General features: G+C 39.2%; 2 protein-coding genes across 6 annotated transcripts in view; one reads left to right on the forward strand and one right to left on the reverse strand.

Annotated features, from left to right (window-relative positions):
• Positions 1–244: 244 nt before the first annotated feature.
• Positions 245–5481, forward strand: SFR1 (SWI5 dependent homologous recombination repair protein 1). Of its 2 annotated transcripts, none has more exons than XM_019034466.4 (4): positions 245–1284; positions 2060–2181; positions 2809–3219; positions 4609–5481. In XM_019034466.4, the coding sequence occupies exons 1-4, from the start codon at positions 1275–1277 to the stop codon at positions 4798–4800; spliced, it is 735 nt and encodes a 244-aa protein (XP_018890011.2). In that variant the 5' UTR covers positions 245–1274; the 3' UTR covers positions 4801–5481. The 2 variants fall into 2 exon arrangements, with proteins under 2 accessions (XP_018890011.2, XP_055208870.2); XM_055352895.2 differs by lacking the exon at positions 245–1284 and adding an exon at positions 1295–1326.
• A 3493-nt stretch (positions 5482–8974) lies between these two features.
• CFAP43 (cilia and flagella associated protein 43) overlaps positions 8975–15294 on the reverse strand; it is a 102227-nt gene continuing 95907 nt past the window's right edge. For 3 of the 4 annotated variants that reach the window (XM_031015140.3, XM_055352896.2, XM_055352897.2), the window contains 4 exons: positions 12708–12872; positions 11202–11282; positions 10420–10573; positions 8975–9392 (listed from right to left, as the gene is read on the reverse strand). In XM_031015140.3, coding sequence (XP_030871000.3) covers positions 9226–9392; positions 10420–10573; positions 11202–11282; positions 12708–12872 — 567 coding nt within the window. In that variant the 3' untranslated portion in view covers positions 8975–9225. Of the gene's footprint in view, positions 9393–10419; positions 10574–11201; positions 11283–12707; positions 12911–15294 lie in introns of those variants that run through there. The other variant, XM_055352898.2, reaches the window with a different exon arrangement.

Consider the following 15294-nt stretch of genomic DNA (forward strand, 5'->3'; position numbering starts at 1 on the left):
TCAGGTAACTCCCTTTTGGCCACTTCTAAGCCACTACTGTCAGATGTTATTAATAGTAAAGAGACGATATCAATGTTTAATATGGCCATTCAATAAGAGGACTGAAAACACTGGCCCCTGGAAATTTCCAACTTCCACGTGACTCAGAAGTTACTCAACTCTTTCCCTAAACCCAGTGCTCCACCCAATGTAGCTAACTTTGTCGTCGCGTAGCAACAGAACCTCGCCACACTGGAAGCGGGGGGGATTTTCTCGACTGAGGATGCTGCTGCCCGGTGGCCGGCAAGGGCCCCATCGGTCTCAAACGTGAATTTTGGACCAACACAATCTCATATAGTGATTGTTCTGCTTCCCGTGTTGCGCCACAACAAATTTCCTTGGGCTACATTTTCCCTCAGATTTGAGTAAAAGATTTGAGGTCACGCTAAGGAGCCTGCATACTGAGGTACAGAAACGGTTTTTTTGTTTACAACAACAACAAAAAACCTCGCGACGGGACCGCCGAGTTTGCGGCAGCCAAAAAAGCTAGCGATGAGCTCAGCTAAAGTGCCGGGACTCTCGGATAGATTTCTAACATGTTTGAAATCTGGACCCCAACGCTGGAACCCAATGCTGTTCTTTTGTGGTCTCTGGAACCACAACGCTGGAATAGGCTGGAACCCAACCAACGCTGTTCTTTTGTGGTCTCTGCCTCTGGGGAGTCCACAACCTGTAAATCTAACATGCAGCCAACGGTGCGGCTTCTGGCCGCCCCACGTCTGAGTAAAGCCTTCTCTGTGACGAGAGGGTAGAGGAGACTGACTGGAGCCAGAGAATGGAGGCGGCAGGCTGGCGGGGGTGGGGAGAGGCACTTTCAGGCGCACTTCACAGACGCACAAAAGCAAGGAAGCCTGAAGGGAAGGCGGTTGAAAATAAGGCAACAGAAGCCGCGAACGGAAGCGCGCCCCCCTCAGGATTGGTTTGACACTCCGAAGCTCAGCCTCGCCCGCCCAGAAGACCAGCTGCGGATCACGGCCGCGCGCGCGCGCACTCGCGCTGCTCTCGGGCGCTGGGCAGTGAGAGCCGCGCGCACCGGTTAATTCTGCCAATCATGCGTCTGGGCCTCCCATCGTGTGGGCCAAGCCCCGCCCCAACCACCCGCTGGCGGAGGCGGGCGCGCAGTCCCGCCGCTCCGAGTCGCTGAGTGAAGCGGCGCCTCGTGCGACAGTCAATCTGGCCAATTGCGCGTCTTTTCCGCTTACCGCACGGCCCCGCCCCTGCCACAGGATCGATTTATGGCCGCAGGTGCGCGCGCTTTTTTGCTCTCGCTGGGAATGGCGGAGGGAGGTACCCTGCTGAGGGGAAGGGGGATCCCTGACACCTGGGCTTCCCCGGGAGTCGGCTGTGGAGTCGAGTTGAGCTCCCTTTCCGGGTCTGGGGAACTCAACCTCACCTTATGCCTGGGGTCTCCGGGGAACTAGTGGGCTTTCTGCAACGGGGGGAAGGAGGGGACGACTCCCGCCCCTGGTTTGCCCCCCAAAAGTTGATGCCTTTGTCGGAGGAAGCAATTTCAGTCCACTCTCCTTTTCAGTCCCTGTTGGCGCATCTCCGCTGTGTTTCTTATGCCTCGGGCCGGCAGGGTAACGGGTTCTAGTCACAGCTTGTAGAGTTCAGGATGGGTGACATTCAGGTCCTATTGTTTTTGAGTCAAGGTTTCGGCTATAGCTTCTTGAATTATGAAGCTGTCATAATAAAGAATTCCTGATTATCTAAAGCTGTTATTCTTCCCTACTTCCAAGGCAGAATTTGAATATATTTTGGTGGATGAAACGAAAACAAGGAGAGTCTTGTGACTATGAGATACTAGCTGGTTGATGTATCATGAAAAACTTAGTGGTCCCTATGTGGGAAGGTAAATGGAAAACTGCAAAAAGAGCAAGAATGAATTAGAAAATGAAATTAGAAGAAATATCTGGCTTACTTGTGGATGCTTTGTACACCAATAAAATATATTATTTGATAAAAGTCGACTATAGAGAGGTGTGGTTAATTCGATTATTTTATAATTTTTCTTTTTTAGAGAAAAACCAAGATTTCACTTTCAAGATGGAAAGTCCGTCAGACTCAGCTGTGGTTTTACCTAGCACTCCTCAGGCCTCTGCGAATCCATCATCTCCCTATACAAATAGTTCGCGAAAACAAGTATGAAAGTCTTTGTTCTTCCAGTGGATCCATTATGTGTTTCTAAGTATTGTGGCAGTGGTGGTTTAAATTCTACGGAAGGTTGTTAATTAACATAATGTGTAGCATAAATAAGTAGACATTTTATTAAATAATTTTGGTTTTCTTCTAAGGTGACATATATGACACCCACCAGCCCCCTTCCATATTTTCCTCTTGAATGAATTCATTTCAGTTAGTTTCAGATTAGGTTATTACAAAACTTCAGATGGAGCAAGTTTGCATCTGTGCAATATTATTATGAAGGTCTTTAGTGGCAGAGTCTAGGTCTTTTCCTTACTCTGTAATTCTGAAGCACCTGGAGTACTATCAGGCATGTGCTTGTTACTGAACAAATGTTCCTTGATTACTGGGATAAACCTCTCAACTCTTTTAGAAAGGTGTTGATCTTGCTGAAGTAAAAAGGAAATAAAACAAATGGAGCTTCCAGAAATTAAAGTCATTTTGTGATGCCTTCTTTAGATGTGGAGACAGAAAGCCATCTAGTGGTGTCTAGCATAGAAATGGAAGGCCTTTATTTCTGGTGATTTATTGACATCAAGAATGTTTTTCTTAATTCACATTTTTAATGTTTTGTGCTTTTTATAGCCTATGAGTGCAACACTTAGAGAAAGATTAAGGAAAACAAGATTTTCATTTAATTCCTCTTACAATGTGGTGAAACGTCTTAAAGTAGAGAGTGAAGAAAATGATCAGACCTTTTCAGAGAAACCAGCATCTTCCACAGAGGAAAACTGTTTGGAATTTCAAGAAAGTTTTAAACATATAGACAGTGAATTTGAAGAAAATACAAATTTGAAAAATACTTTGAAGAATCTCAATGTCTGTGAATCTCAGTCACTTGATTCTGGATCATGCAGTGCTCTCCAAAATGAGTTTGTGAATGAGAAGCTTCCTAAACAAAGATTAAACGATGAAAAAGCCAAATTGGTGAAGCAGGTTCAGGAGAAAGAAGACCTTCTTCGGAGGCTAAAACTAGTCAAAATGTATAGATCAAAGGTGAGAAGAATTTCAGGACCATTGCATAATTTTTATTTTTACATAAATTGCAGGAAAGTAATTTCAAAAATAGAAATTTTTTTTTTTTACCATAATAAGCAATAAGCCAAATATTCAGAAACCTGGCTTCCAACAACTTTAATTCAACTCAAGATTTAGAGTAGAAAAGGCCTTTAAACACCAGGTAAAACTTTTTAAGAATCTCAGCTCTTATTTAATATGCAGTTAAACTTTTCTCTCTAGTTTCTAGCCCACAGCAATATTAGAAGTATTAAATGTTAGATGCAAGTACAACGGGAACAGAAGTGAAAGCTGACAGTGAATTAGTAAAACTAAAAATGGGCTGTAGAGTACAATAAAAGGTATTTTTAGTAATGATCTTGTGTCTCCCCAAATAATTAATGTGATTGAGCCATTTTATTTGAGAAAAAATATATATATATTATATTTTAGATTTCAACCCATATAGGTTGAATTAAATAGAACTTGGGTACTTGGAAGGAGAATAATCTTTATTACCTGGAAAATTCATATATATGCAATAGCTCATTTTCCCTGAATTATGTGGAATAAGTGATGGGATAGTGTATCTCATTTGTTCTCTTGAAATTTTGGAGTTTTTAAAAAATAAAATTTAGGAGTATTTAATGTTGAAAATATATATTTTATTTATTTATTCATTCTTTTTTTTAGAGACATGGTCTCTGTTGCCCAGCCCGGAGGGCAGTGGTGCAGTCATAGCTTATTGCAGCCTTGAACTCCTGGGCTCAAGTGATCCTCCCAACTCAGCCTCCCTAGTAGCTGGGACTACAGACATGTGCCATCACACCTGGCTAATTTTTTAAAATTATTTTTTTGTAGACATAGAGTCTTGCTATTTTGCACAGTGTAGTCTTGAACTCCTGGGCTCAAGCAGTCCTCCCACCTTGGCCTCCTAAGGTGCTGGGATCACAGGTGTGAGCCACCATGCCCAGCCTAAAAAAATATTTTTAACTTGAATATTGTAATTTTAAAGAGCAGTTTTAGGTTCATAGCAACATTTAGTGGAAAGCATAGTGTCATTTTTTAAAAAGTACAGTTGTAATACAGTAGATTTTTCCCTGTATTATTGCTTATTGACATAGTTTTGGCCCTATTTAATGATTTGATTTTTCCCTTATCATAAAGATGGCCCAGAGCTTAAGCCAACAAAATAGCCATAGAACTCAAGTTGAGTGACATTGTAACCATTCTACATATGACCATCCTACTTTTTCCTAGATAGAAGTCCCATTCATCCCTGTGTATGTTAGCCTTTAAACCTGCACATCCACTAATTTAACAACTTTAATTGAGTTGAACTAGCATGACTAGTTATTGACATACGTATGTTTTTTTTTTCTGTTTCAGAATGATCTGTCTCAGTTACAGTTGTTAATAAAGAAGTGGAGAAGCTGTAGCCAGCTCTTGCTTTATGAGTTGCAGTCAGCTGTGTCTGAAGAGAACAAGAAACTAAGCCTTACTCAACTGATAGACCACTATGGGTTAGATGATAAATTACTACACTATAACAGAAGTGAAGAAGAATTTATAGATGTTTAATTCCTGATTTCTGCTCCAGAATATCTTTGAGAATGACAACTTAATTAAAAGATACTTAGGCACTTTTTTTTTTTTTTTGATACTGAGTCTCGCTCTTGTCACCCAGGCTGGAGTGTGATGGTGCGATCTTGACTCACTGCAACCTCTGCCTCTCGGGTTCCAGCAATTCTCCTGCCTCAGCCTCCCGAGTAGCTGAGATTACAGGCACCCGCCACCATGCCCAGCTAATTTTTGCATTTTTAGTAGAGACTGGGTTTCACCACGTTGGCCAGGCTGGTCTCGAACTCCTGACCTCAGGTGATCCACCGCCTAGGCCTCCCAAAACCATTAGGGCTCAGAGGAAGGTATCCCGATGAATATCAATTAAGGGCACTTTAATATATAAATTATAAACTAAGTTCTAAAAGGAAAATTAGTATTTTGGATAGATTTGTCAAAACGACATTTAAGTCATGTTTAAAAAGTCATTTGGGCAGTTCTGGAAACTAGTTTTAATACATTTGTTTTTTATGACAAAAAGTTTTATTTTAAATGTTAAAAATTGTCCAATCTGGTGAATGTCTAACCCTAAAGTTTAAAAATTTCTGCCTCCTAAGTTTATGCACCTTGTTTCCATCCATTTACCACATATTTCCATCTGATAATCTAGCAGGTAATTAAACTTATATGTCCAAAACCATATTCTTCCCTGTCTCTTCAAATTTGTTTTGCATATTCATCATTTAGTGAAACAACCATCTATTTCTTCTTCTTTTTTTTTTTTTTTTTTTGAGACAGAGTTTTGCTCTTGTTGCCCAGGCTGGAGTGCAATGGCACAATCTTGGCTCACCGCAATTCCGCCTCTGGGGTTCAAGTGATTCTACTGCCTCAGCCTCCCGAGTAGCTGGGATTACAGGCATGAGCCACCACCCTGGCTAATTTTGTATTTTTAGTAGAGACGGGGTTTCTCCTTGTTGGTTAGGCTGGTCTTGAACTCCCGACCTCAGGTGATCTGCCCGCCTCAGCCTCCCAAAGTGCTGGGATTACGGGCGTGAGCCACCACACCCGGCTAAACCATCTATTTCTTATAAAACTACATTTCCTTATCTCCCACCCACATGAAGGTATCATGGCATATAAGGTTCTTCGCATTTGTTTGCCTTTCTAGCTTCATCTGTGAAATGGGTTAAATTTAGATTGTTTATTCTATTTACGAACCCACCTCCACAGGTTGGGTTTCTGCTGCCAAATTATACAGTTGTACCTATCATTTTGGCCATATATGGAGATAGGACCCAAACTGGGCCAGTCTCTGAAAATTTGGAATTTAGCTCAGGAAAAGAAAGCCCATCTCTTTTTGTGACTGCAGCTGTTGTATATATACCTGGAAGCAGCAGAGCTGACATGCTTAAGGGCAGTGAGTGTGCTTACCGAGAAAGGCAGAGGTGATAGGAGAGAATTTTATGGATCAGTGGCTTCCTGGTTTTAGTTGCTAGTCATTCTTAAGAGCTTTCTGGATTTCTGCTTTTGGGTCCTTTTAAGTGTTAAAACAGCTTTACTTAGCTTTTTCAAAAGCACTTTCCTACTAGTTTAGCACTCCTCTGAACCCCCGTCAAGTACATCCCACTTTCAGTCCAGTCCCTCCACATAATCTAACCAGTGTTGAATGGTTGGCACAGCAGGAGACGCCAGGGCCCTGCTTATGTGTCCATTCTAATTGTTAGTGCCATGCCAGTAAACTCTTACCCTGCCCACATACACAAATTCCTGTGCCGCTGGCCTTTATGAATCTGAGGAGACTGGCCCAGACATCATATGAGCTGCCTCTGGCACTGGGATTCCTAGATGGGCACCCCTGTGGACTTCTACTGTTCTAGTGCTTATCAGCCAGCCTCTTATCACTGCTTGCTGCTAACCAGGGGCCTAAATGTGGCAGGGGAAATGTTGCCCCTTGTGGTGGTGCTGGCATTTTGGTAGGTCATTATGGTACTTCTCCAGATCTCAGAGGCTGCAGCTGCCCACTGCTGACAGGCACATCACCTGGAGCCACCCATATATATCCACTTGGGGGAAATACAGCATCAGTGAGACTCTGGTTCTGGGAAAGCTTAGGGGCATGGTAATGGGGATTTCCAGGGCATTGACTGGGTGCTGAGGTTCCAACAGCACAGCAGCTGCTCTGTTGGATTTAATGGGATGCATTTATTAAAAACCACTGACTATGACAGCTTTACTTATAAAAATGAGAGCTAATACAACATAGCACTTGTTTTTAATTTAAAAAAACTAGAATATTCCAGTTTTAAAGAAGAAATATAAGATAGTTATTTCAAAATTAAGAGGTTATTTAAAACTCCAATGGCAGAGCCAAGATTTGAAGCCCAGGAATAGATCCTATAATTTTAATTCCTATGCATAAAGCCATACTGTGTCTGATCCAGTTAATTATATCACTAGTTGATAATATAAATAATATTTTAAAGGACTATAAAATATGAATATATTTGCTGTTCAGCAGAAGCTGAAAGGAGTCAATACCATCAACAGTATTAAGAGAGGAGTTACTGTGCATGACCCACATTCCTTCCAAAGCCCCAAAACCAGAAGGTATCTCCCGTTGAAAGGGCTTCTGGAATATGGCTTGATGGCAAGAGGGGCCCACTAAGCCCCACTCCATCCATGCCTCAAAGTAAGGCAGTCAAGCAAGGAATATTGCCAGAGTCAACAAAGGTTGATGACTAAGAAATAGAAATGATGCCGGCTGCTTTGTTAAGACCTGGGAATCCACAGAGCATTATCTAGTGAAATTTGTGGCACTACTAGCAAATGGAGTCTTCAGACAGCTAACTTAGGTGAAAATGGAGTTTGTGTCACCAGAAAAGATTGTAAAAAAAATCAAGTCTAGTACATCTATGGTTGACTCAAACCAACAGGACAGAGAACTTATGGCAATACCATCTTAAGTATAAAGTATTTGCACCCCTACCCTGGGGTCTGTCCCCACAACTCTCATCTCAGGGATAATTTTGAAGGACCCCAGATGTAGGAAATGGTACCCATGGGCACTTCCCTACTGAATAAGCCAAACTGACTACTTCATGAGTCCGTCTAGTACAAAGGAGGGGAATCATCAAAGTGTTGGTCCTATCATTTCCCTTACCATCCCCATCCAGCACAGATCACTATGTGGGTGATCAATTACATCTTCTAAAGATTTATTTTTCTAAACAGAAGATTTTATAGTAGCTCTCTTGCTTTATCTACATCAGTGTATATTGGATATGGTACTGAGGATTAAACTTAACGTTGAGTTCATAAATTGCAGAACAGTGAGACAGTGACATCACTTGGAGATTGTGGTCCATGATCCCTGTGGATAGCAGTCCACAGGTTATGGAAGGGCAAAGCAGTTTTATGGCCAATTATTCATCTCATTATATAATTATCACCATCTAAAAGTGATAAACTACTTCATGGGAATAAGAAAGTATTTTTCTGTTTGTTAAACACTATTGGGTAAAGCACAAAATTGAATTTTCTATTACAACATAAAAGAAATGTAGATTATGTCTCTAAAATATGTTGTAATTTTCTTCTGAGATGGAGTCTCGCTCTGTTGCCCAGGCTGGAGTGCAGTGGCGCGGTCTCGGCTCACTGCAACCTCCACCTCCCGGGGTCACACCATTCTCCTGCCTCAGCCTCCCCAGTAGCTGGGACTACCACCACGCCTGGCTAATTTATTTTTATTTTTATTTTTTATTTTTAGTAGAGATGGGGTTTCACCATGTTAGTCAAGATGGTCTCGATCTCCTGACCTCGTGATCCACATGCCTCGGCCTCCCAAAGTGCTGGGATTACAGGTGTGAGCCACCGTGTCCGGCCAAAATATGTTGTAATTTACAAATGATACAAGGCTTGGAAAAAGCTCTATCAATTTATCTTGTTCTCATTGGTGAGGCAGAGAATAAATACTCTCGTAATTTTTTTCTGATTATGAAAGAAATGCTTACTGAATAAAATGAGAAACAGAAGAGCATAAAGATAAAAATTACCCATAATTTCATAACTTTTCTGACAGTTTCATAAAATTAGAAATGCTAGTTTGGCAAAGAATTTCTTTTTAAGACTTTCTATACCATACCTATGAAAATATCTTTGATCCAACTCAGATTAAATGAGTAAAATAGATCTTGAATACTTTCTGACTTCAAGTCTTGTTTATTCTTGAATAAAAACAGCAATTCATGGTATTTTACACATTTATTCATGCAGGACAAAAATTTGTATACAATTAAGGCTAAAATTAAACAATTTTTTATCTAAAACATGCAACTCAGAGGACATGCTACTTCAATTTCCCAGTAAGAAAGAAAAGGAAATCGTTTTACCCAAATGAAATGATTTTTTAAATGATTGATTTGGCCTTATGTTTTCCTGCCAGCGTTTTTACATTTGAACAAGAGCAGGAAATGTTTTCATTCTTAATCTTTCAACTTCAGTCTGTAGTATTGAAATCTGTTCAGCTTGTTGTTTTGAAATATTTGTTAACTTCTGCTGTTGCATCATGTTTTCATACCGTTCTTTGACAATCTTTTCACAAGTCAGTTTAGACCCTATCCCAAAAATGAATAAAGGAATTTGATTATTTATCAATACTTTCAAATACAGAAGCAGCACTCAGAATCATACATGTGGAAGAAATGCTGGTAGCAAAAAGGCATATGCACTTGTATGTTTACGGCAGCACTATCACAAAAGCAAAGACATGGAGTCACCCTAGGTGCCCCATCAACAGTGGACTGGATAAAGAAAATGTGGTACATATACACTATGGGACACTACACAGCCATAAAAAAAAGAATGAAATAATGTCCTTTGCAGCAACATGGATGTAGCTGGAAGCCATTATCCTAAGCAAATTAACACAGGAACAGAAAACCAAATACCACATGTTCTCACTTACAAATCGGAGCTAAACAGTGGGTACTCATGGACATAAAGATGGTAACAGGAAACACTTGGAGGCCAGGTGTGGTGGCTCACACCTGTAATCCCAGCACTTTGGTTAGCTGAGGTGGGCGGATCACTTGAGCTCAGGAGTTCGAGGCCAGCCTGACTAACATGGCAAAACTCACTCTCTACAAAAAATACAAAAATTAGCTGGGCATGGTGGTTCCTGCCTGTGGTCCCAGGCACTTGAGGGGGCTGAGGTGGGAGGACCAATTGAGCCCAGGAGGTGGAGGTTGCATTGAGCCAAGATCATACCACTGCACTGCAGCTTGGGCAACAGAGGGACACCCTGTCTCAAAAAAAAAAAAAAAGAAAAGAAAAGAAAAGAAACACTGGGGACTACTAGAGGGAGGAGGCAGGGAAGGAGGAAGGGCTGAAAAATTATTGGGTACTATGCTCAGTACCTGTGTGACAGAATCATTCCATACCCCAAACCTCAGCATCACACAATATACCTAAGTAACAAACTTGTACATGTACTCCCTGAATCTAAAATAAAAGTTGAAATTATTTTAAACAATGTATTTTTAAAGAAATGCTGATAGCTTTTTAACTATTGTATACATTTTAGGATTACTGATTACTTTTAAAGAAACCTACAGTTGGTTAAAGAAAAAAAAGCATGCTTACCCATTGCATTACAGATGTCTTTTCTCTCTGAGACAGCTACCAACTCTTCTCGTAGATTGCAGCTTAGGGCATAATTTGCTATATCTTTTTGATTGCTGAACTTTCCAAGTTTTTTGAGTAGTTTCTTGCAGTTTTCCACATTCTTTTTGTGCGTCTGAAATTTTTGTTCCCATGACACCCCACAAAATTAATTTTGAAAAATGTAATTTATCCTATAAAGACATTATTCTTATATTTTAAATACATTATCATCATTAAGATAACATCTTACCACCATATCTGTAGTGCCTGGCATAGTAGGCACTCGAGTTATTTGTTGAAAGGTAGAATGGTATGTTAATAACAAATTTTAGAAAAAACATTTTGTATATTCTTAAACAGAGAATATTTTAAAAGCTTGAGATTGCTTTGTTTCTAATATATGCTACATAATAAAAACTGACCATTTTTATTCAGTGATGATTAAATAAAACCTTTCCAATGCCAAGGACTCCTACCAACACTCCTATTACATAAATCCTAACCTAATGTAAAATAGAAAATCCACTTACACTCAGATATGTCCCCAGGGGTTAATTCTAATATTAAAGGAAGTGCTTAATTTTATTTCATTAGTTACGGTTGCAAAGACACTACTTAGGGACTTTTAATTACCTCATGAATACTAGTAAATAACCAAGATTTTATTAGGGTCTAGGTAAATTCATGATTTGAAACACTATTACTTTGCTCAAATGATTTACAACTGTTAGGATATAATAACCAATGTCTTTGAGACTTACCTTATCTAAAACAGCAATGGTTTGTTCCATTATTCCAATCTGAATATTAATCAGAGCCTCATAGTTTGGTTCATTTAGGTACTTTGAGATTAAAAAAAAAACATGTAAGGATATTTTTCTCTCTTTCAATAGATGACTTTATAAAGGTTGTTTTAGCTTTGAAAGTTACTGTTTTTCATAACAAATATCTATGCAAGTTAAGATTGATTTGGCTTGGCCAGGCGTGGTGGCGTACGCTTGTAATCCCAGCACTTTGGGAGGCTGAGGCAGGTGGATCACCTGAGGTCAGGAGATCAAGACCAGCCTGACTAACATGGTAAAACCTTGTCTCTACTAAAAAATACAAAAAATTAGTTGGGCGTGGTGGCACATGCCTGTAATCCCAGCTGCTTGGCAGGGTGAGGCAGGAGAATTGCTTGAACCCAGGAGGTGGAGGTTGTAGTGAGTGGATGTCACACCATTGCACTCCACCTGGGCAAAAAGAGCAAAACCCCATCTCAAAAAACAAAAAAAGATTGATTTGGCTTTTGTGCCATAATATTTCCCTGTATTTAGCCATCAATACATTCATGTACACTAATTATTACATCAAAGCACCAATTATTACAAATGCCTACTTTATTTTCTCATTCATTAATTCATTTATTCAACTCACCAAACATTTAAGTGTTCCACTTGAGTCCCACATTAACAAAGTCCTAGTTAAAGACACTGAGGGAGATACAAAGATAGTCTAGTCCTAGTCTTTCCTAGTCTTCATGGGAAAATGACCACATAGATATGATTGGTTGCCAGAAGCCATGTAGAGTGTCATGCTAATTCAAAGGTGGTTTGTAATGAGATGGAATTTCTCCAGGCTTGGGAAATCAAGAAAGGTTTTATGAAGGAGAAGGTGGTATTTAAACTAGACCTTGAAAAGTAGATTTGGGATGTACAAAAAAGGCAAACTAAGAAGAGCTGCTGGGAGGTGAAAACTATAGAAATGGGGCATGGCTTGGAATCCACAGAACTTGGATTAGTTTGTAGAAGTGATCGTTGAAGTTAGAAAAACAGAGGACATCACCCAGGGAGAGGTATGGAAAGAAACACAAACATAGCTAAGGGCAAAATCTTGAAGAATGGCTATATTGAAGTGTTAGAGGCAAAAGAGAATCCAGTAAAAGAGGCAGAGTGGTATGACATGTTGGAAGCAAAATTAATTTGGGGTGATGAAAGCCAAAGGAATGGGAAATTAAGATGGTTAAATGCTACAGAGAATTGAAGGACCACTGGGTTTGACAGGAAATCCTTAGCTCTGAGTAGAATGATTCTACTAAATGGGTCATGAAGAACTGGAGGCTGCAAATGTAAACTATTGGAAGAAAAATAACTCACAGATATATTTTGAAACATTCCTGGCTTAGAATATGCTTGATATCACAGAGGCTTCTTATTAAATACTGGTTAAATGAATGAATACATTAATGAATAAAATTAAAACTATGTAGGGGGGTAGGGAGAATTTACCTTTTGACGATCTCTTGAAAAAAATAGCATCTGAATATCCCAAGCCTTCTGATTTAGATCTTCCCTTTCCATCTCCATTTTCTTATGTTCCCACTCAATCTGAAGTATTCTTTTGTGTACATCTTTACTTTCCATCATGCTAGCAACTTTCTTTTGTCCTTGAGTCTTTAAAAAAGTACATTAGATATCCATATAATATGATTCTGCATATAGAACATAGAATATTTGAGGCTGAATGCTATTTTTAGAAAATACTTGGATCACAGAGATAATTCTGTCTTCTTTTTAAGAAACAGACATTAAAAATGGCTTGTTGGGCAAAATCTGATCACTATAAAGCATGACAGTCACTAAACAGAAGGGATTATAAGATACATTTAAATAGCAGAGCCAATTTACTTTATATGTTCAACAATCAGGCAGGAACTTTTTTTTGCCGTCACCCAATCTACCAACCTGTATGCATTTGTATCCCTATTCTTTGTCCTCCCACCTGATGCTGGGTGTGGTGTCTCATGCCTGTAATCCCACCACCTTGGGAGGTTGAGGCAGGAGGAATGCTTGAGCTCAGGAGTTTGAGACCAGCCTAGGCAGCAGAGCAAGACCTCAACTATACGGAAAATCAAAAAATTAGCCTGGAATAGTGGTGCACGCCTGTGGTCCCAGCTACTCAGGAGGCTGAGGCAGGAGGATCACTTGAGCCCAGGAAGTCAAGGCTTCAGTGAGCCGTGTTCATGCCACTGCACTCCAGCCTGGGTGACAGAGCAAGACCCTGTCTCAAAAAAAAAAAAAAGAAAGAAAATAGAAAAACAATAGTCAATGATGAAACCAAAAGTTGGTTCTTTTAAAAAATCAACAAAATTGACAAACCTTCAGCTAGACTGACTAAGAAAAAAAAGGCTCAAATTGCTAAAATTAAGAAATGAAATCAAGAATATTACTACCAATATTACAGAAATTAAAAGGATTATAAGAGAATACTATGAAAATTCTACACCAACAAATTAGGTAACATAGATGAAATAGAAAATTCCTAGAAACACACAAACTATAAAAACCAATTCGAAAAGTAATAGAAAATTTTAATAGACCTAAAACAAGTAAATAATTGAATCAGTTATCAAAAACCTCCCAAAAAAGAAAAGCCCAGGACAAGAAGCCTTCACTGATGAATTCTATCAAACATTTAAAGAAAAATTACACCAATACTACTCAAATGCTTCCAAAAAATAGGAGAGGAGGGAACACTTTCTAATATATGAGGCCAGCAGTACCTTGGATACCAAAGCCAGAGAAAGACATCACAAGAAAATTACAGACCAATATCCCTTATGAATACATACACAAAGACAAAAACGTTCAATAAAATACTAGCAAACTGATTCCAGCAGCACATTGAAAGGATTATAACTATGACCAAGTGTCATTTATCCTAAGATTGCAAGAGTAGTCCGCACAATCAAACAACATAATATACCTCATTAACAGAACAAATTTAAAAACTCACATGATCATGTCAATTGATGTAGGAAAAAAGATTGACGAAATCCAGCACACTTTAATGATAAAAAAAAAATATATGCAACAGACTTGGAATAAAAGGGAACTTCCTCAACATGATAATGGGAATTTACAGAAAACCCATCATAACTTCATACTCAATGATAAAAGACTGAAAGCTTTCCAACTAAGATCAGCAACAAGACAAGGATGTCCCACTTTTTGTCACTTTGATTCAACACTGTAATAAAAATTCTAGTCATGGCAATTAGGCAAGAAGAAGAAATAAAAGGCGCCCAAACTGAAAAGATGTAAAACAATTTCTATTCACAGATTAATGAATCTATATATATAGAGAAAGTCATATAGAATCCACAAAAACCCTACTAGAGATAATACATAAATTTGGCAAAGTTGCAGAGTATAAGATCAATATGCAAAAATCAGTTATATTTTTATACATCACCACTGAAAAATCTGGAAAAGAATTAATAAATCAATTCCATTTACAATAATATCAGAAAGAAAAAACCTAGAAATAAAGTTTATCTAAAAAGTGTGTGTACAAAGAAACCTACGAAATATTACTGAAAGAATATAAAGATTAAATAAATGGAAAGTCATCCCATGTTCTTGGATCAAAAGACTTAAGACAGTACTCCTCAAAGGAATCTATAGATTTAATGCAATCACTGCCAAAATTTCAATGGCTTTTTTTTTTTTTTCAAATGGAAAAACCTGATCCTCAAATTCATATGAAGCTGCAAAGGATCATGAATAGCCAAAACAATATTGAAAACAAAAAGTTGGATGGCTAACATTTCCCTACTTCAAAGAAGAAAACAGGGACTGAGGCCAGGCACAGTGGCTCACGCCTGTAATCCCAGCACTTTGGGAGGCTGAGGCAGGCAGATCACCTGAGGTCAGGAGTTTGAGACCATCCTGGCCAACAAGGTGAAACCCTGTCTCTACTAAATACAAAAATTAGCTGGGCATGGTGGTGGGCGCCTGTAAATCCTAGCTACTCAGGAGGCTGAGGCAGGAGAATCACTTGAACCCGGGACGTGGAGGTTGCAGTGAGCCAAGA

The sequence above is a fragment of the Gorilla gorilla genome, chromosome 8 (genome assembly GCF_029281585.2).
Source record: "Gorilla gorilla gorilla isolate KB3781 chromosome 8, NHGRI_mGorGor1-v2.1_pri, whole genome shotgun sequence".
Classification (NCBI taxonomy): domain Eukaryota; kingdom Metazoa; phylum Chordata; class Mammalia; order Primates; family Hominidae; genus Gorilla; species Gorilla gorilla.